At 37.8% G+C, this 21,280-nt stretch overlaps 1 protein-coding gene across 1 annotated transcript; it reads right to left on the reverse strand.

The window, feature by feature from the left end:
• Positions 1-7,786: 7,786 nt before the first annotated feature.
• LOC109063361 (general receptor for phosphoinositides 1-associated scaffold protein-like) lies at positions 7,787-20,548 on the reverse strand. Its single transcript, XM_019080435.2, has 8 exons — positions 20,142-20,548; positions 16,508-16,560; positions 15,687-15,741; positions 12,600-12,702; positions 10,882-10,975; positions 10,192-10,258; positions 8,981-9,047; positions 7,787-8,419 (listed from the first exon to the last, which is right to left on the reverse strand). Exons 1-8 carry the CDS (start codon positions 20,352-20,354, stop codon positions 7,914-7,916), a joined length of 1,158 nt encoding a protein of 385 aa, XP_018935980.1. The 5' UTR covers positions 20,355-20,548; the 3' UTR covers positions 7,787-7,913.
• Positions 20,549-21,280: the final 732 nt, after the last annotated feature.

A 21,280-nucleotide genomic window follows, 5' to 3' on the forward strand; every position in this document is an offset into this window, starting at 1 on the left:
TCACAGGGATAAATTATTTTTTTTAAAGTATATTCAAATAGAAAACTATTATTTTAAGTTGTAATAATATTTCACAATATTACTGTTTTTTCTGTATTTTTGATCAAATAAATGCAGGCTTGATGAGCAGAAGAAACTTCTTTCAAAAGACATTAAAAATAGTAATGTTTCCAAACTTTTGGTCTGTACTGTATATACACACACACACACACACACACATATATATATATATATATACATTTTTCCCTCTTCACTTTCTTTGGGGGTTCCAGTCTTAACTGGGGGCCATAATTCACATTTTTTCTGGACCAGGATGGTCGCTAGTAAAGGACTTTGGAGTGTTTGGAGTTAGGAATAGCATACTAGTGTACAACTCTGTTGTAGTATGCTAGTAATGTAGTATGCTATACTAGAAAGAGTAATGCTTGTCCTATTCCAAATTGGTGCCGTCAGCCTTGTCAGAATGACCCCAAAAACTGCAACCAGTTTACACTGAAATTAACTAAATTTGCAGTTCCTTTTAGTTTGCAAACTGACCTCTAGCTCCAAAAGAAAAACATCAGCAACATGTACTTTTGTGCATTCGTTGAGGAAATGTTTAGTCATTTTTAAAAATGAACTTATCAGTGCTGGTTATGGCAAATAGCCTCACCAGCTTCCTGCAACAACCTGCTTTCCCTTCCTGCCCATTTCTTTTGGGACCTTCTATAAAAAGCTTTAGGAATTGTAGCAAAATTCCTTTTTTTAATCTATGTACCCAAGTATGGATACACATATTTTCCACATAATTGGCTAGATATTTATTATACAACTACTGGTCAGATGGCTTTCCTGTCTCAAAGGCTTTCATGGAAATAGACCTTAAAATTACATTGGCAATCAATGTAATCTTTTAACCAGGTGCACACTGATTTACCAGGACCAGACAAACATTAGTCGAAAGATGAGAGGTAAAACGGTTGTAATGGCGGGCAGATGGTGTCCACTTGAGAACTGACGTCTATTCTGAAAACCACTATCAGAGGTTCTGACATCATAAAACCGTTGAAAATGAGGAACTAACTCTGTGGCCGAAAAACAGGATGGAGTGTAATTTAGATAGTCTTTGTTTAAATGCCACACAACGGCCTACATATCCTGGTTTCAGATATTTCACCTGCCAACACACACACACACAATCCTAATAAGTGTACTGGCTCACAGCCACATGGTTTAATGTGAACTGAAGAGTTTCCCATTTTGTTAGCAGGTCGCTCTTAACTCACCCCACTGAGTTCAGCTGAAACGCAGCTGTCTATACTACTCCAGTTCTTAATCTCTGCTATCAGCAGACACGTTATAGTTTGGCTGACTCTTTTGTTTAACTATTCCATAAGGAAAGAAAGGCTGGAGAGTTAGAGGGAAGGAGTAAAGTTCATTAACGAACATTAATGCACCTGTTACAGCCTGAGGCACTGAAATGCATGTGTACTGTATACGTGGGGAACTGAATGTTTGCTAAGTGTATGGGAACTATTATCAATCATGAAATAAAATTCATCACCTAAAATTTAAAAACACAACATCATTATCTATTAATTAGTTAACAAATGGTCTATTCTCTATTGGTATAAAAAAACAAAGCCACACAGATGCTTGTTTTCAGTGTGTGCACTTGATATGAGGCCATTATTTACTCACCTGCCATGGCAGGCAACATCATAATAAACCCTGTAAACAGAGGGAATATTGTCTCAACTAGGCAATAAGCTGGAAGTACTACTTACTACCTGTGTGTGAATGGAAATAGTAAGTCGGTTCAGAACTTGGATAGTGGTTAGGAAAGCACTTAATGTTGTTTCTAAATCTGCCAAGCATGTTAGAGGCCTTCAGCAACACTTCCTTTAGAGATTAATAAGCTCAATGCATTTCACAGACAAACACACGCTCACTTTTTCAGACTGATAATGCACTGTTTAGTTCAATTACATTACATTTTTACATATTTTAAATAAAATGCAGCGCAAGTGATGCTTTCATTTTCCAAACTGGCCCCCATGATATTATACACATATTTATTGTTTGTATTGTAAAATATTTTATTAAACTGCATTAAATTAGATTGCATTCCACTATAGATTTAAAAGCAAAAGATCCAACTAAAGGATCATCGTAGGATAAGGTTAAAAAAAATTCCAATGATATTGTTGGTAATTATTGTGGTAGAAAAAGAAAAAGAATCAAGTGATGCATTAACATGTCTAGTTTAATTCAGGGAACTTTTCGGATGGAACAGGGATTTTACTTTGATTTCAATCTCGAAACATGTAAATAATGTCCGGTGAATCCCCTTCAAATGGGACTAAAAGATTACACAAAAACTTTTCTTTCTCTGGAAAGAGTTGTACAGTCTTTTTTTCACCAGACAGCATTGCATTGTGATGCATTTCCTCCGCAATCTCTCTACCACATCCTGTCTACACATGTGAATTGTATCTGCACTCTCTCACAACCATGCTCACACTCTGTGATCACGCCAAGATGCCACATACATCAATCCATTAAACTTCCTTAGCAACATGCACCAAAATAATTTAATAATAATCCAGTGATATACAAATGTAAGTTAGTTTCACCAAAATAATATAATGCATAGAGGAAGCTTGACTCATTCAGGCCTCTTCTTCTTGCTCAAGTTATTATATAACAAACTCTAATGAAAAACTTGCACATAGACTGTTTTGTGTGAGGCTTGGAAACACAGAATTAAGGATGCCGTCATGCAGTCAGAGCTCAGAAAACAGGAATATAGCATTGGCGCAGTCTCTCGAGTTTTGCATGTCAGTTGTAAAGTCTGGGGACAAAAGCTGTTGTGCATGAACTGAACTGATTTTCTCCAAAACGTTCTCCTTGTTAAGTCAAATATGTTGTTTTTGCTGTCAGACTATCGGTGCAGGCCTAAGCCAAGATGACGTTTGGCACTGTTTACTGACTCCGTTTCCCATGTTAGCAACCACAAACTCAGCAAACACTGCTCTGTAGTGTAAAACAGATTTTCTGAAGATATGTGGCCTCATTTATTAATGACATATAAATTGCCTATTAATGTGCACAGACTTATGTTTTTGTGTAAAATTTCAACCGGAATCACAACAGGTGCCTACGCATACACATTTGTTCATGCCCTCAATCATCCAATGTTGATGGTGAACTCTAAATGAGGGGGCGCGTGCCTGCAGGTAATAATTTGCTTAGAACACGCCCAAACATCTCCATATAAGGGCTTTTCACACAACTTAATCAGCCTCTCTCAGGCTTGTTTTCGCTCAAGTTAAATTAACATGATTTCTAAATGTGTAAGGAATAAAAGTTCATTTTAAACTCAAATTTGAATTATAAAAACGTTCGCACACAAATTTTACGCAAAAATATGTGCATACACCCAATAAATTCCCATGAAAAACTCACTTGTTTCCATCCAAAGTTACGAATTAAACTTATGCTCAAAATTGCAATATCGCATAAAACGATGCAAATGCGAATAAAGCACCATTTCCATCCATTGAGTTGAAGAGAACAAAATCGCCACTTCCTAATTAACTTGCGCTAAATATCACAAAGAAAAAATTTACTATATATAGCTTAATCAATTTGTATAAAATAAAATATGCGCTTCTGAGCACGCAGACGAAACGCGGTCATGTTATTTTATTTTCGGAGTCTGCTGTTTGAACGGAGTTCTGGAAGTTAATTACAACAAAGCACTTTAACGAAATGCGCATATTTAGAATTTGCGCATCTTGGCTTTCCATGCAGTGTATTAAAAATAGGTGGTGGATGCAGAGCCGGTGTTGTGCTGAATTCTGCACCCCCTCGTTGAAGTCACTACCTAAATGCCTAATCCCAACCCCATCCCTAATCCTAACCCCTCCCCACACCTACTTCTAAACCTACCAATAGGGGGTGCATAATCTGGCAGGGTGCAAATTTCGCCACTACACCGGTGCCAGCGCAGCAGTGATGAGGGGGCAGCTGAGGTGACAAAATGGGACAATGACATAGCACTAAATAAAAGTAAAAAAAAAAAAACATATGTGGCCCATTCACGTATTTGTCGGACCGTAAACAGACCTGACAGCTACTACAACTAGGTATTTTGATACAGGGTTCACACAGATAGTGTTTTGATTGCGAGACAGGTCATTGGAATTTTTTTTTTTTTTAAGTACAAGGTCTAGAGATGTATTTTAGTAGCTGGATTTCTTTAAACTTTAGCACCGTGTTTTAGAATGATGTATTATGCACGAGAATTGAGCGAGAAGCTGCTATAAAGACCTGTGACGAGAGCACAGCATTCAAGACCCCGAGTAACACATTTACATTGAAATACAATGGAAAAGTACAGCAGTGGAATGAAAAAATGCATTTTGAGTGAATGACCCCACTAAAAGCTAGCAAATACAGATGGCAGTGTATTAATAAAACAAAATCGCCTAGTCACCAAATTTGAAAATCCGACATCCAGGAAATAAATATGTCTTAGGCAGCAGTTTTACCACAAATATAGACAAGTGATTCCACCACTACCACCAGAAATACTTAATTGTGTCTGCTTTACAATGAAACACAAGCTCATTGCGACCGATTCCCTGACTTTGCGACCCATTTAACAGATGCATCATTTTAAGTTAGAACAACTTGAACAGCAACAAACACAATACAGAAAATAATTAACTAATTACGATCATCTAGCCCTCTATTAAACATTAAACAATTATTTCATCATAGCTTACTCAGTAGTGCTGCATTCTTGCACCGTTTGTGTGGGAATTTGTGTCAGAGATGTAACAATTAAAATGCGACTTTGTGAAATGGACTGTCCTAAATTGTTACTATAGTACATGGATAGGCAACGTCGGTCCTGGAGTGCCGATGTCCTTTAGAGTTTAGCTCTAACCTTGAAAAAAAAAACACCTGCCTGTAGCCCTACCCTGCGTTCTATTCGGAGGGGCTCATCCCTATGCCCCATCCCTTCAAAGGGTTTACCCTCTGGAGTGAGAGCTTCGAAGGGTTGAAGGGTGTAGGGAACCAAACAACTGTTTCTTGAAGTGCCCTTCTGCGTCATCATCACATGCCCAGACGGAGGCGCTGTCATCATGCAAACAATCTGCGCAAAGGATCATGGGAGCCCGAAGTGTCCATCAATTGTACTCTTCAAAATCCTTTGAAGTGGCCAGTTTTGAGCACTTCGGTTTGGAATGACCCTTCAATATGGCGGCCATGATTGTTTTCACTCCAAAATGCCCTTCGGAGGGTGATATATCCTATTTTGGATGCACCACTAGTAATTCTGAAGACCTTAATTAGCTTGTTCAGGTGTGTTTGATTAAGGTTGGAGCTAAACTCTTCAGGACAATGGAACTCCACGACCGACGTTGCCTATCCCTGCTATAGTAGCATCATATTACTAGAAAGCCTATGCATTTGGCAGCTATATTTTTTTAATAAACCATTATATTTCATAATTAAAATCTACTTTCACACTCATCTTGGGTGACGGGGTGGGATAGTCTGTCTGTGGCGTCGCCCCTGGGTGGATGGAAACATAGCGTCATGATATGCTAGATTGTGGGTGGTTGGTTCAGCATTGCTAAAGTATGTGGTTGCTAAAGTGCTATAAATGGTTTTTAGCGTGCCCTTTTGCATTTGTTTAGCAGTTGTTTAGTGGCCCAAGAAAAGGAGCCACCTCTCAAGTCTTTGACATTGATATTCTGGCTAACAGAAATGCTTCATGTTGCTTCTTTGATACTGAATATGCTAATGATTCAAAATATCTACTAGGCCAAAGTGAATCGAAGGATCAATCCTTTTTAGAAATCAATCAAGCAATTACATCCCAAGTTTAACACTTAAAGATAGTGGTGTAGATCAAACCACAGTAACTTATACATGAGCACAACTGCAAAAATTTCACAGGCTAAAAAGGGTCTATAACTTTTTCATCCTCACACAAAACTCCCAATCACCTGTGAAATTTTGCCTAACAACAAATGTGACTGCAACTTAAGAGCAATAATTATACCCTTACTACACTTTTACTATAATAAAACCATGGTTCATTTTGGTAAGGGTAGTGTTGCTTACTTTAGCAAACATCATTAATAGGATATAAATATGGATATTAACATACTTGAGTGCCCCATCTCTACCAAGCTCCCATCTCTCCTGCATTGCTAATTGCACATAACCCACTGTCAGCCCATTGTTTTGCCCAAGCATTAAAAGGCCCATTCATGGCTTTGCTTTGGGTCCCCTTGTCTCCTAACTAAATTATGCATTCAGACTTTTTTTTTTTTCAAACTATCGTCATGGCATGAAACGACTTCAGCTTAAAAACTGCTAAAACCCAATTATGTCTTCAGCTGACAAGTTACCCACACACCCGTCACCGTAACCAAAGACAAAACAATAGCTAATCAAGACAGAGAACTATGCAGTACTGAAACCAGCGACCATCCAAAGAGGTTCTGACGTAACGGGCACCGGCTGTGAAGGCAGACAAAAGGGAAACGACGTAAAGCGAGCAAGAGAAAATAGAAGGGGGAGTATTTAGTGACCTGGAAGGTCAGGCTGTACACTGGATGATGCGCTTTGTGTCTTGTCAAAGCACCATGGGGGAATGTTTTTGTGTGTGCAGGCAGAGGGCAAAGGTTCAGCTCTGACCTAAAGGAAGAGAATCGAAGCTTGTGGCCTGGAATCCTGGGGTCACCCTTTAGAAGCACATTCCGATGCATATTCCTAATAGCGATCTGCACATTCCCTACAATGAATTTGTTTGACATCACAGAAGGTCTCTCAGAGTCCAGCATTAGAGGAATACAACCAATCCCTTCATACTACAATACACACAGTCTCTGCCCCATAGGACGAAGTTGTTTTTGAGGTTAGGAAAGCACATTAGGGTGTAGTCTTTTGTATGAGCTGCCGGTATCATAAGTGCAAAGAAAAATATTTTGGAAAGAAATCAAAGACATCTGCACAATAAAAGCACTTGTGCTCAAATGGCTAGTTTAGTCTGAAGTGGACTTTAGGGAAAATAACCTGAGCATATGTACTCAACATAGAAAAGGCAAAAAAAAAAAAAAAAAAAATTGAAAACTGTACTAGAGAAATTATGAGGGGAAAAATACCATCCTTTTATTTTCAATCTACATTTTCACAAAAAAAAAAAATAAAAAATAAAAAATAAAAGTTATTTACACATACATGCCAAAAAGGCACTTATTAAATATCCTTCAGGACCAAAGTATTTTCAAATATGATCTTCAAATATTATAAAATAATAATAATATATAAAATAATAATAATTCAATTAACAAAATTATAATTTGATTAAAAAAATTAAAAGGTAGAAAATAAACATTAAATAAATAACTTAAACATGAACAAAATATGTACAAACATTTGCTTCTTGATTTAGGTGCAAAATGTGCACCAGGAAATAAAGTTAGACAATGTTAATAAACTGGTTAAAGGAGTTGACAAAGTGATTAAGACACACTGGTCCACATTTCTGGGTCTTGTTAACATATTATTTGTTTATTTTAACTTATTATTTTTTAAGGGATTTTAAGAAATATTCATGTGATATAAGGATTTTAGATTAATTTGAATACTTCAAGTCTAAAACTAATATTTTTTTATTTTATTTTATATTTTGATTATGTTTTGTATTCTTTAGTTATTTTTTTGTATTTAGATTTTTTTGGAACTTTATAAAATTGTTTCTCAATTTTTCTCAGAAAACAAGATGAAAACACTGTTTTATCATCACTGGATTCTTTGGTTTATCTTGGCGTCCACTTTTGGTCTTCAGTTTCCTTTTCGCTTGTTTTAAACAGGGAGTCTTTGAATTCTCAGTTCACTTTTGTTTCTCACAGTTTGCTTTCCTCCTCTTCCAGGGGTCGGTTTAGTCCGGGAATGAACTTCAACAGACTCCGCCTGAAGCTCTTCTGTTTGGGTTTACGCTGCAGTGTGCTATACCCCCCGCACTGCTGTTTCTCTCCGTTAGGCACCGAGGATGACGACGGCGGGCCCCTCAGGTAACTGCGTGTGCTGGCGCTGCGGGTCAGGGTGGTCTTGGCAGTAGCAAAGAGCTCGCTGGCAGGTCGGATGAGGCGTGAACGGCCGCTTTGAGTCTTCTCTTGCTTTGAGTCGAGCTCGTCATTGCTGGCGTTGTTGGAGCGCTCCCCCTGGAAGATGCAGGTTTGGTAGAGTGGGTCGTCCTCAGTTGTGGCGGCACTAAGATGGCTGATGCTGCTGCTCGTGCTCCCGGTGCCACGTAACGCACGCATGGCCGCTGGGCTCGGAGCTCCCAGACTACCGTATAAACCAGCTGACTCCAGAGACTCGTACACAGCCACATCACTCATGACGATGCCTGTGGGATTGAAAACAGATAGCTAAATAAACCTCTGGAAATGTTTTAAAGGAAAATTACTAAATTACTAAATTACTATCCTAAAATCATTAGGATATTAAGTAAAGATCATGGTCCATGAAGATATTTTGTTAATTCCCTATTGTAAATACATTAAAACTTAATTTTTGATCGGTAATATGCATAGCTAAGAACTTCATTTGGCGATTTTCTCAATATTGACTTTTTTTGCACCCTCAGATTTCAGATTTTCAAATAGTTGTATCTCAACCAAATATCGTCCTATCCTAACAAACCATACATCAATGGAAAGCTTATTTATTCAGCTTTCAGATGATGCATACACCTGGTTTCTTGGTCCAGGGTCACATATGTTTTTCTTCATTTACCACACTCTTGAAGTCATCTATCACAACATTGTGCTAACAGGAAGTGTTTTGTGTGATATAAATACATGCAGAAGTGTGCAAATGTCAGGCTGCCAACCTTTATACATTGCTGAAACGAGCTCATTCAAAGGCCTGGTGTAGTAAAGATCACTATCATGTGCTAAAAACTCACCATGCACAAGCCGCTGCTCCTGCACCATTAGAGATCTGTATTCATCCCATTTCTCATGCAAGGTTTGCTGGAGAGACAAAAAGACACAGTAAGAGTCATTTCACGTGTCATTCTACTAGTCTGTTTATTTACTTTTTTCCATCGTCGTCATCATAGAGAACAGGGAAGTGTGTGGTCCATGAGTTCAGACAGTTCTCAAGTTCTCTATTGCTACTTCTCGCATCAAACTCACTCACTGAATGGTTATTTGTTTGTTGGGTGGGTTTTTTTATTTTTATTTATTTTATATGAATATGATGAAAAGAACAAAAAGTTGCTTTGTCATGATACTAATAAACTTTATTTTTGTATTCATTCTGGTATCTTCTGTTTTTATCTATTTTACTGAATCTCATAAAAAGGTATGCACCTATTTTACAATAAACAGATAGCAAAGAGCAGATTATTATTTTTATGTTATGGCAGACAGCTGTTAAATTGACAATATTAAAATGTTATACTATTTCGTCTAAATAAATGAAAAATAAAACATTAAACTAAAATAAATGTTGAGGGTAACTTTCAGTGAGCCAGGGATATTTTAGTATTATTTATATAATACAATAGTTTTTATTAATCATTTTAATGAGTTTTTCCGTTTTCAATTGAATTTTAGTTTAAGTTATAACATTTTTTTTTGTGCTTTTGTAAATTGTTGTTTTTTTAAATTTAGCTTTTTTCCCAATTTTAGTAATTTAAACATTTCAAATGAATAAAAATTGAATGTAGCTGACATCGTCTGACATCTATCTTTATTTGATTTTTCAGTTTTTGTTTGTATTTAAATAACTTCTTTTCTTTTAACCCTGACAAAAGCCTTTGTGCCAAAACTATCTCGCAAATACCACAGAAGTGACAACCAAAATGAATCTGTATTATAGTTGTATTTAAACTTTATGGCCTAGGCAACTTCTTTCACATATGAGAAGGAATGTAAAAATGTGCCTTGCTTCGTTTGGGACAGCGCAATGTCAGCTGTACTGTGGTATGTGAGGATTAAGACTGGCCTGTCACTGGAACAGGTGGGTTTGTGAAAGGAAACAGGTGTGGTCAGCGCTAGTGCTCATGTTCAAGCTGGGCCAACATTACAACGCTTGTAAATGTCTGCGTATACGAGAGGACACGCTGCTTGATTCGTGCATGTCGGTGTACATGTGGTCCAAGAGACTTACCTTTAGATACTGCAGCCGGGCTTCCAATTCTGCTTTTCGTATAGAGTCACTATAGACGGTTTCTAGCCTAGACACAGGAACACAACACAAAGTCACTTCATATTGTGCGGTATTACACTTCAAAGTCTCAATCTATTAAACACTGCAATTAAACAGTCAAAGAGCTCTTTAAAACAGACTTATGACCACAACATGTCTGAATATGAGCTTAGTGGTAATACAAAACTCCCCTTCCCCCAAATGTATATAATTTCAGGACGGGCATTGGTGATATGGATATGAAGCGGGAACCTCTTTTTAATGGGCTGCTGTAAACTTTCTCATTTACAGCATAACCCCACACTTAAAAGTGGAAATAACTGGGTTATGAGCCGTGGAGAGGGAAGGCATGAACTTCTTTGCATTCATGTGGTTCACATCACTGGTCTCCACACTTTATAAATGAGGGTTCATTTTCACTGGCCTTTTATCTTTTATTAAACAGGAAATAAAAGGGGGAAGGAGAGTGTGGTTCCAATCAAGTAATAGCAGATCTAATTCTTCATGCTAATCAAAAAAAGACCACAGGTACACTTGGAACAATTTAGTTTTAATTTAAACTTTTAAAGCTTATTTTCTACTTTGAGGAAAGTGTGACAATTTGGCTCCTTTAGAAAATCAGACATGGCAGAACACTAAGTATCTACATACCTAATGCTGTTGCCTGATGATTTAATGAGCTGGACGATTTCTTTATGGAGAAAGCCTTCCACAGAACTGTCATTCACGCTGGCAATCGTGTCTCCTACGAATCCAAGAAAAGGAGTGTTAAACTGAGAATATATCTGATTGGACATTGTATAAGTAACATTTTGTGTACATTTTTGTGTTTGGCCTTGAATGGACAGTTCAACCAAAACTTTATCATTAACTGTATTTTGAAACCTGACCCATTTTTATTCCAAGGAACACAAAAGGAAACACTCATTTCCACATAATTAATGTGAACGGTGACCATGGCTGATGCCCAAGAGTTCACAGGAAACTTTTTCAGTGATCACATCCAATTTCACTCTGTTCCTCACAGAAACCTATTAAACGGCTTCTGAACATTTGAAATACAATGCATAAATTACATTGACTACTTTTATGGTGCTTGTTTGAATCTTTTTTGAGCTTGGCATGCACTTTCCACTTTCATTGTACGGAAAAGAGCCGCGTGAACACTCTGCTAAACATCTCAGTTTCTGTTCCACTGAAGACAAGTTATACAGGTTTAGCCATGAATGAACACAAAAAGTCATGTAATTGTTTTTTCTCCATTACAAAACTCAACTTGGAGGATTTTGGGAAGACATTTCACTAAAGTGTTTTGGGACACTTCTGCTGGAGAAGGGCTGGAATGCACACATCAATATGGAATGAAACAATTTATTTTCTCCTTGAAGAGATTTGGGTTTTCTTGTCTAATAATGATGAGGTCATGTGCTTTTGAGAGATAGACCAAAGACGACAATAGCGCAAAGCATGCAGGGAATGCAGGAAGCGAAACCAACTCTGAGTAGGAGTTCCTCTTTACCTCTGATCTGACATCAGTTTATCTATTGTTGTAATGGTTCTATTTTGGACTTTGGAGAAGATCAACTGATCTCAGAACAGAGAAACTGGCATTTTAGATGCAGAATTGTTTATTCTTTTTGAAATTATAGAAAAGAATGCAGATTCTTCATATAAAAATTCTGGCAAGTGGTAATTCATACAAGCCTGAATAGGGCATTTAAGGACAATGACACCGATGAATTTTTAGGAAAGCGTTTGTTGTACTTGTCAACTTGTTCTACAAGTGGCTCAAAATTATCTTCTAGATTTTCAAAACTTAAGATTTAACAGCTCCTTTTTATTTATACCAAGTAAAACATTTACGTCAAGTAGAGTAAGAACTTGCTAAAACAAAAAGGAAACAACGTTCAGAAAAAGAAAAACTTTGTGTGTATAAATATGCGGCCCACAAAAAAAAAAAAAAAAAAAAAAGCCACAGAGCGACTTGACAGTATCCGGTTTTACAGTTTGAAAGAGTAAAAATCCACGTACAGTCTACGTGGGTGCTCCTCTGTGATACTGTATTTGCTCTTGCTTAAACAGCAGGGCTGCCACTCAACTGTCATGGTGTTGACAGATTGATGAGATCTCCAAGCGAGAAAGCAAGCCTTCTGAAATATTACTCCTATTCACACAGACTCATTTTACTACAAAACAGGATATTCAAGAGCTAGATGAAGGAAGCTGCTCTTTATGCTTTAAAATGCAGTAACACACTCCCTGTGACCCCAAGGACCACTCTGAATATTCTAGCATCAGTGTCAAATGCCGGTTTAGAGTGGATATTACTGAGCAAACATAAAGGGTGGTGTTAATGTGAGCACACTTACCGACTTTAAGGCCTGCAAGTTGGGCAGGACTGTCTTCGTGGACTTTGCAAACAAAGGTGCACATCTCCACTGAGTTCTCACTCTGGTGATGCAGCCCATATGTCTGTAGACACACACAATAAAAAAAAAAAAGGACTGTAAACAAAGATGTCTTGTCTGCAGAGGGTAACGTTATTTGTAGATCTGTCATCAGATTATACTAAAGTAAACAAAATGAGTCATACACTCGCAAGGTGTGCCATTTTCTTGTAAGCCGTGGCTTATTGTTCGACGTAGCATTGCTAAATTAGGTCTGAAAGTGTTTCCACAGTGGATTAACACCATAATGTGCTCAATGACTAGAATGTTGACCTGCGCGGCTTCACAAAGACTAACTGACAAACTCAATGGCTTAAAGGATGCTGAACATGAGGGATGGCTCCAGGTGGTTTACTCGCATGCAAACATCCTAGATAAACAAGCCACACCGAAACTGGGCCATTTTTGTTGTTGTTTCAACGTTTGAACTGTAAACGCAGTTCATCACCACTAAACCACACCAAGCCATCTGGCTGAGGTGTACAAAAATGTGTGGCTATTCAGCAGTTTACATTTTAGCTCCATTTCTGAGAGCTAGCAACAGCCACAGCCAGTTTACTTGGTGTCAAAACCAATTTTACTTCTGTAATGTGGCGGTTTCCAAATAGAAAAATATTAAATTTAGTCAAAATATTAAATTTTTCAGAAAAGAAGCATGTTACATTTACTTTGAATATATTATTTTATACAAGTTGGATGGTAATATCATACAGTATCAGCGACTCTACATGGGACAAGTGGTTTGCAAAATGGATAGATAATAATGTAATATATTATATAATAAGCGTTGAATGGATGGATGATGGGTAATATAATACAATGAAAATTAATACAAAATATCAGCTACTCTATGCAAGCAGTTTACAATATGGGTGGATAATATAACATTTAAATAGTCAATTAGGTAAAATAAAAGTAGTAATTTTAATAGTAGCAATAAAAGGTAAGTCATGTCAGTAAAATCCTATGCAGTTTCTCCACTTTATAATAAAACTACTTGGGTCAGCTGAAGGACTAGCAGCTGGATCTCTGTGTAAACTTCTATTGATATAAAGAGGCTATAACAAATCATAGTGGTGTAAGATATTCTACGAGTTAAAAATACCGTGCACTTCTACACAGCAAAGAGAAGTTTAAAACAGAACAGGAAGAGACTTAGTGAGACTGTCGATATGCAAAACATCAGCTTCTGTTTCCATTCTAACTGTAATCAGTAGCTCATGTCAAAATGCACACGCTGATATACTAAAGCCATTTGCATGTCGGTGCCTTTGGTATCAGTGGTACTTTGGTTCATGGATGTATGCAGATTCAAATGAGCATCTGACTTTGCTGTTAGTTTCCTGACGTGCATGGAGCCTAAATGTTTGCTATGGCACACAATGTTTTCATCAGTCACCACAGAAACACGCTGTGGCTCCAAGATGCTCTCACGATGTTCACTTTCACAACGAATGACAATTTCTTGAGTGTAACATGCGTAGGAATGCCTTATTTCAATAGCTTTGAGGATGGCTGATGTTGTTGCTCACTTCCCATACAGAAACCCAAAGCTGCTGTTGAGGTTAACAGCTTCGTGAGCTGAGGATACTGTTAAACCTCATTCTGTCAAATAGAAAAGGTGATTCTGACTAAACTCTGGGTGACTCTTCATAAAGGCGGTCTTAAAGGAATAGTTTACTCAAAAATGACTGTTCTGTCATCATATACTCCCTTGTGTTGTTACAAACCTCAATGACTGACATCATTCAGTAGAGCACAAAAAGAGATGTTTCAAAGAATGATCATGCTGCTCTTTAACATTACAATGAAAGTGAATGGGGACTGGGGCTGTCAGCTGCCAAAAAAGCACCAAAAAGCAGTTAATATTACGTGTGTGCTAAACCTTCTAAAGCCATTCTTTCAGTTAAGTTTGTGCGAGGAACATATAGCAATTTCAGTGCATATTCAATTAAAAATCTTGCTTGACTGCGAGTCACCATTCACTTTCACTGTATGGAAAATAGCAGCTCTGACATTCTCATTAAATAAAAAAAATCTATTAAATTTAAATTAAACTAAAAGACAGAAAAAGTCATATGGTTTCAAATATTATGAGGGTGAGAAAAGTTTGAAACCCTTCTCGACTTTACTGTCCCTTTAAGAAAAACCTCTATAGTGTTAAATACCCACTGCATTATTCTATGGCCTGAACTCCCAATAAACACTCAAAAAATGCAAATTGAAACGCGAATCATTTGTAAAGTATAGTTTGGAATCATCGGTTTCCTTCCTCTTCCCACACACTCCAATCGCTTACGCGAATCTCTGAGACACGGAGCGCCTCAGGAGATGCAAAATACAGAGATATTTACATAGTAGATACGGCCAACCGTATCCCTGCTGCTAAGAGACTCCGAAAACAATGTTGTCTACAGCACGCCATCCTAGAAAACAATTTGTTTCTTGATATGTTGCCTCTCATGTGACAGAAACTTGATGTCATGTCCTGTACTAGAGGACAAGGCAGGAAAGGAGGGGTCCTCCATCCTGCATCTGAACTATTATACATTACTAAATATAAACTAGCTATCTGGTACATATGTCAAAACAAATGACATAGTGCTTTGAACCGGGATAAATAATTACAAATGCAGGGTTCATAATCGGTTCCACATTGAGGAACCAGACTTTGATAAAGTGTACACTGTGAAGAACAAATTACAGAGAAAACAAGCATGTTCTCATACTAAGAGGGATTTTTGATTTGGTCACAACTACAACTGGATTACACATGGATAAATCTTAGCTAATAATTGGTTCTGTCAAAATGAGGTCAAATAAACACTGGTGTCATCGACTAAACATAACAGCTATTTAACCATGAATAGATCCTTCATCCAAAGTCTTACGTTGATTTAATTATGAGCGGCCCACCCCCATGTACAAGCCACCTTAGAAAGGTTTTACATTAGTTACCACCACTTCAAACACCTTGAATGAATTCAAAGAGTTTTAAATCCCTCTTACCTGGATCTCAAAGCCAAAGGCCTCCTCCTCTTTCTTCATCAGGATCACCGTTTTCCTGAAAGGAAAAAACAAAATCGAGGGTATTCTGTTAATGTGCTTTTGCACAGAGATGGTCTTGGTAAAGTGTCGTTCTGAAGCGTTTTGTCTCAATCTATGACCTTGACTGATGGTCAATGCTTAACAGGAACATGGATGATGAAAGACACACAGAGGAAACGCATAATCAACCGCATGATGCTGCTGTTAGGAGGATACGTCTGTGTGGCGTAACGGAAAATGTTTGAAAAAAGTAGAAAAGATTCTGGGTGTGACATCTGAACAGCTCATTTTCAAACTTCTGTTGGGAAAATAGTAGTTGTCTACAGTAGTCAGCTAAGAAATCTCAGGATTCAAACATGTCCATTATGAATGCCATGACATCACAAGAGTCCTGTGTTTCTGAAAGCACTCATACATCATTAGGCAATCATGAATTATGCATACGCTTATACTAAAGAATAAAGAGATGCATACAGTGAAGAAAGATCGCATCTGACCATCTGGCCGATCCTAATCGCACTCCCTTTTTATTCACAGACTCGTTCGAGCCTCACTGCAATCATTCTGTCCTCCAAAAAGGCCATTTTATATAAATCTATAATTGTGGTTGTTTAAGGGTGGATATTTTAATTGCATGACACCTTGGAAAAAGCGTGAATGACTAGGGTCTGACGTTTTCATAACTGTCACAATAAATAGAGTGTTTTTTAAGGAGGTAACAATGACGCATGCAAACATCAGTCAAATCTGTGTAGGTGGAGAACAAGCAGTGTCAATCTTACCTTTGTGGTTCTGGAGAGTGTGAAAGGGGCTTCCACTTTTGCAGCCCACCATTCTGTTTAGCAAGATGAAGAGAGATGAAGGGGAAAATAGAAAGACAAAAAGAGAAGAAGAAAATGAGTGTCTGAGACCTTTGGAATATCTGCCCTTGTGCACATAGAAATCCCCTCCTGATCAACAGGTCTTTTCCTAAGGTCTGAGTTGTAGGCTGTGCAACGTGTTCATTTCATGCTGTTTAACAGCTCGGAATGCATCGTAGATATAACCTGAAATGCATGTCTGCCTGCCGCTTTCACGTAACCATTTATACCGCAGTTATCTCTGGTTTGGTTTCTGATCTTATTTTATCTCCAGACTAGGTATACTTATCGCTGTAAGCGTCTCTGAAATTATCACAAGGAGATCTAAGATGCAGCCAGGTTGGAAAATACAAGTTCTGTCATGTGCTACAACAGCACTGATGATCTGGCTGATAACGTTGCAAACCCAACCCAAACTGCACAACGGACATAAGAATTCATTCATATTACACCCGCACTTACAGACGCCCATTCAATAGGGCTGTACCTCAACCCCAACAACTTCAGCTTCCCACAAAGTGCACTTTGTGCACGAACCCTCCAAAGCTAGTAAAACGTTGCCTTTCTTTATTTTCATACACTTTGAGAATTGTCGTAGGGTCCCCCTCAATGACTTCATTTATTTCCATGTAACTAGAGGGTCCCTCGGGGCCAGTTGGATGGGGTAGCAAAGTTCTCGGCCACACAATACCCTGTTGTGGTCCGGCGTTCACGCAAAGTGTAGGAGTCCAGATACAGAGAGCTGTTCATAAACCTGCCCTGCCCTACAATCCAAAAGCCTGCCGTGTAGTACTCCACTGCCAGTAAGCTTTGTTTATAACTAATTTCCACAAATTAAAATACTACATTTAAATGCTGCAGGGTAGTTTTGAGTAAACCAGCGGTCAAGGAGCCATTGTGTTTGACCTTAAAATGGCAAAAATTGCGGTCATTCTGCCCCAATTCAAATAATTATAATATTTTTCCCACCATCTAAAAGACTTCTATTTGTACACGGCAACACTGTCTTAAAGGGATAGTCCACCCAAAAATGAAAACTCGGTCATCATTTAGCCTACTCCCCTTCGATGACAAAAAATGGGATTTTACTGACTTTCAACGCATCATTAAACAAAAACAGAAAATTTCAACTACAACAAAACAAAAACTAAATACTAAAACAAAACATTAAAACTAAAATGAAAACTTAACGAAAGCAAACTAAAACAAAACACTGAGATAGAAGAAGAGTAAAGAGTAAATACATTTCTGGGTGAGCTATCCCTGTAAGAATATCAGAGTCATAACACATACTAGATTTTAGATGTAGTATTGATTGGCACCAGACAGTTACCGGGAAATACTGAGATCATATCAGACCTATTTGAATTTCAAAAGCCATTTCATTACACGGTCACTAACACAACTGAACTGACCCCTGGTCACTCGGCCTTTTCAATTCTGCAGTAAATTCAGTTCCACACCACAAAGGTTATAGATAGACAATCTGGAGGGGGCTTCACTGCCCTGGACACTTGGTCAGGATCCATAAAACGGCTCGGCTGGCCACACAGGAGGTGGACTGTAAAAGAGCAGGCCCAGAATTCAGCAGGGACACGTAGGAGCTGTTTAGTTACTCAAAAGAGTCAGTGGAGTCAGACCTGCGTGTGGGTGGTCCAAAGACACCAGGAAACACTTTACACCATGAGCGACCATGAAACACACTTCAGTGTGTCTAAATCCAAGGGCCAGAACCAAGCAGACTCACATCTGTATGGTCAACACCCAAGAGCAACTGCTTTTGCCAAAGCGGAGTACATTGTAGAACTGACCAGCAGATGAATGCCTCTCTTTGGATTTGGAAAGAAATGTGGGAGACCTTGGACTAGACATTGTCTATACTATCTATGTATGCATCTATCCATCTAAAATAATAATAATAATAATAATAATAAACATGTTCAGATATGTAAATATTACTTTTTCATTATTATTATTATTATTATTAATAGCAAAAAAATTCAGATATGTACATAATAGTTAATAAACAATAAAAGTTTTTCATAATTTACATGAAAATGCCTTTTCCATTTATTATTGTTAATAATACTAATAATCATAATAATAATGTTTTTTAAAGTTTAGCTTATAATGTTCAAAATTTCTTTTCTGATAATGGATGGTTGCTAACTTGCTACCTAAAAAAAGTTGAGCATACAACCTTTGACCTTGTGAAAATGTATGTAAACAATTAATAAAATAAGTTATTTTACCACTGAATAGAAGTAAAAGTTGTATAAAAATGGGTCAGTCTCTACTTTCTGTGGCATGATATGAATTATCGCCTGTGTTGCATGAAAAATAATGATTCAGAGTCATGCAGAAAATGGAAAAGTGGCCACTTCTAAATTTCTGCTTGACTGCTCACACATATACATTCAAATGAGTTTCTTCAGAGGAACCGTCACATGCTGATGGTCACAGATGCACACTGATGAACAGGTGTGAATGAGCGCAGATCAAGAAATTCCTTATAAGCCGAGCAAACTGTGACAACTACTTGAGACATTCAATCAGGAACATCAGAGTCTAAGTGACTACCTAATTGAGTCTAGCTACCTTAACTAGTCCCATGCAACAGTAGTTCTTAATCCTGGAGTATTGCACATTTGGAATGTCTCATACCCCCAATTCAGAGCATCAAACAATGAGCTGATGATATGGATCAGGTGTGTTAAGAGAAACATCCAAAATGTCCAGTTAAAGGCTACTCCAAGACCAGGTTTGAGAAACACTGTCCTATAAAGTTACATCAAATAATGGTGGCATATAAAAGTTAATAGGAGAGCTCAACTTGTGTGCCTTCAAACTAATCAAACTAGAGTGTTGCATGCAACTGCTGGTTCTAATCAAAGCAAACTCATCACAGGACTGCTATTTCTGTGCTTAATTAAGACCAGACAACACCAAACAATATATTCAAGATGTTGATCCACAGAGGGCAGATATAAAGGAGGTAAACATGTGTAATATATCTTTTAAAGCTTTGACTCCAGTAGCTGATATTAGAGTGATGAAGTGTGAGTTCAATTTTAACACTGTAACACCCTGAGGAAATTACAGCTCGGCCCTGCTTAAGATAAAACTGGTTTGCTGGTCTAAGCTGGTCTCCCATGGTTTGTTTAAGATGGTATATGATTATTCAGGATCAGGATTTTCTAAATAAGCATGTGCACTCAACATCTGGCTATAGTGATAACTTGCCAATACTGCTCTAAAAACAGCCTAAACCAGCCTAAGATGGTTTGCTGGTCTTATCTTGTTTAAGATGGTCTCCCAACCTGACTATCTGAAAAGTGCATTTAAAACTATTCATAAACACCTTTTTGATCATGGGTTGGTTGACTAAGACCAGTGAATCATCTTAGGCTGGACTTGAACTTTGTTTTTTCTCCAGAATGGAATCAAAAGTAGATAAATACACTCACATGTACTGAACTAAATATATGTATTAATATTTCGCCATGCTACATGTAAACACAGTCAAATACAGGAATTTCAAATTAAATGCTCTAACCTTTTTGAAGTTCCTTGGTAGGGTCCCTCCAGAGTAAGCGAGGGTCTTATAACTATAAACCTCAGTGGATTTTGAGGGTCCACGCGCCACAGTCCCGCAGCTGTCCGATTTTGAGGACGTAAAGTAGATCTCCCCGCTGTCATGACACAGCGACCCGCTGTCCGGCTCGTTTGAGTTCAGCTTCTTAACGCGTCGGAAAGTCATATTTTTCATAGTCCGCGTGTCACTCAATAAGAAAGCAACAGTATATGAAAGAAGAGAGAGATGAAAAGTACTGAGTGTGGGCGAAAAGCCACCCACTCGCCACGAGCCAGCACTCTGACTTGTGCAATAATCCTCAGCTCTTGCTCAGTTTCAGCAGCAGCAGCATCTGCGGACAGACTCGTCGCGTTGTTAGAAACGCACATGTGAAGGAAATACTTTAAAAGGGGGCGGGGCCACACAATTGGCGCGATGCGATTGGTCGTCATGCACAGAAGCGATGTTTTGGTACGACTCAACATTGAAGACCATTGAAAGTGTTTTGCAGTTATAAATAAATACTGTTATATGATCATACATAGCATTATTTAGTAGACACTATTATCAGTGGTTAATTACAAAAAGTACTAGGCCTATAGTTTTATGTGTTCGACTGCCATGGTCAACAATGTTTGTACCAGTGAGGGCAAGATTGACTCATTTCAGCGAGTCGGTTCTTTAGAACAGTTTCGAACAGAGATTCTTAACAATAGACTTAACACGTCACGATGTACGATTGTAAACATTTATTATTATATTATTAGTAGTATTTGTTGTAGTAGTAGTATTTAAGCGAATTATAATTTGCATTAATATTAATATTAGTTAAATCCTGAACTTTATTTAGTTTCTCTTTTTTGGATTGTTGCACAATAAATAAATTGCCAATTTTAAGAGGTTTTGTATGCGAGTTGCTTAAACTTGAATAAACATATTTCGGGTACATTCGTTATATTTCTAGTGTTTGGATATGAAAGTAACTTTCAGCCACACCATTTAGCGGTTCACTGACTTAATGAATGTTTTGTGAACCGACTCTTTGAAAAGATTCTATCAGACAGCGTTTGTCATGGTGAAAGTGTAATGAACCTTGAGATTAAATCAGACATAATAAAGAA

Source organism: Cyprinus carpio, chromosome B23 (genome assembly GCF_018340385.1).
Source record: "Cyprinus carpio isolate SPL01 chromosome B23, ASM1834038v1, whole genome shotgun sequence".
In the NCBI taxonomy this organism is placed as follows: Eukaryota; Metazoa; Chordata; class Actinopteri; order Cypriniformes; family Cyprinidae; genus Cyprinus; species Cyprinus carpio.

Bases quoted from the DNA above. Each gene is read 5' to 3' on its own strand.
- LOC109063361 (XM_019080435.2), bottom strand. From the start codon at position 20,354: ATGAAAAATATGACTTTCCGACGCGTTAAGAAGCTGAACTCAAACGAG. The intron at 12,703-15,686 runs GTAAGAGGGATT...GTGTGTCTACAG, and splicing joins CCTTTGGCTTTGAGATCCAG to ACATATGGGCTGCATCACCA. The intron at 9,048-10,191 runs GTAAGTCTCTTG...TTGTCTCTCCAG, and splicing joins CCCGGCTGCAGTATCTAAAG to CAAACCTTGCATGAGAAATG.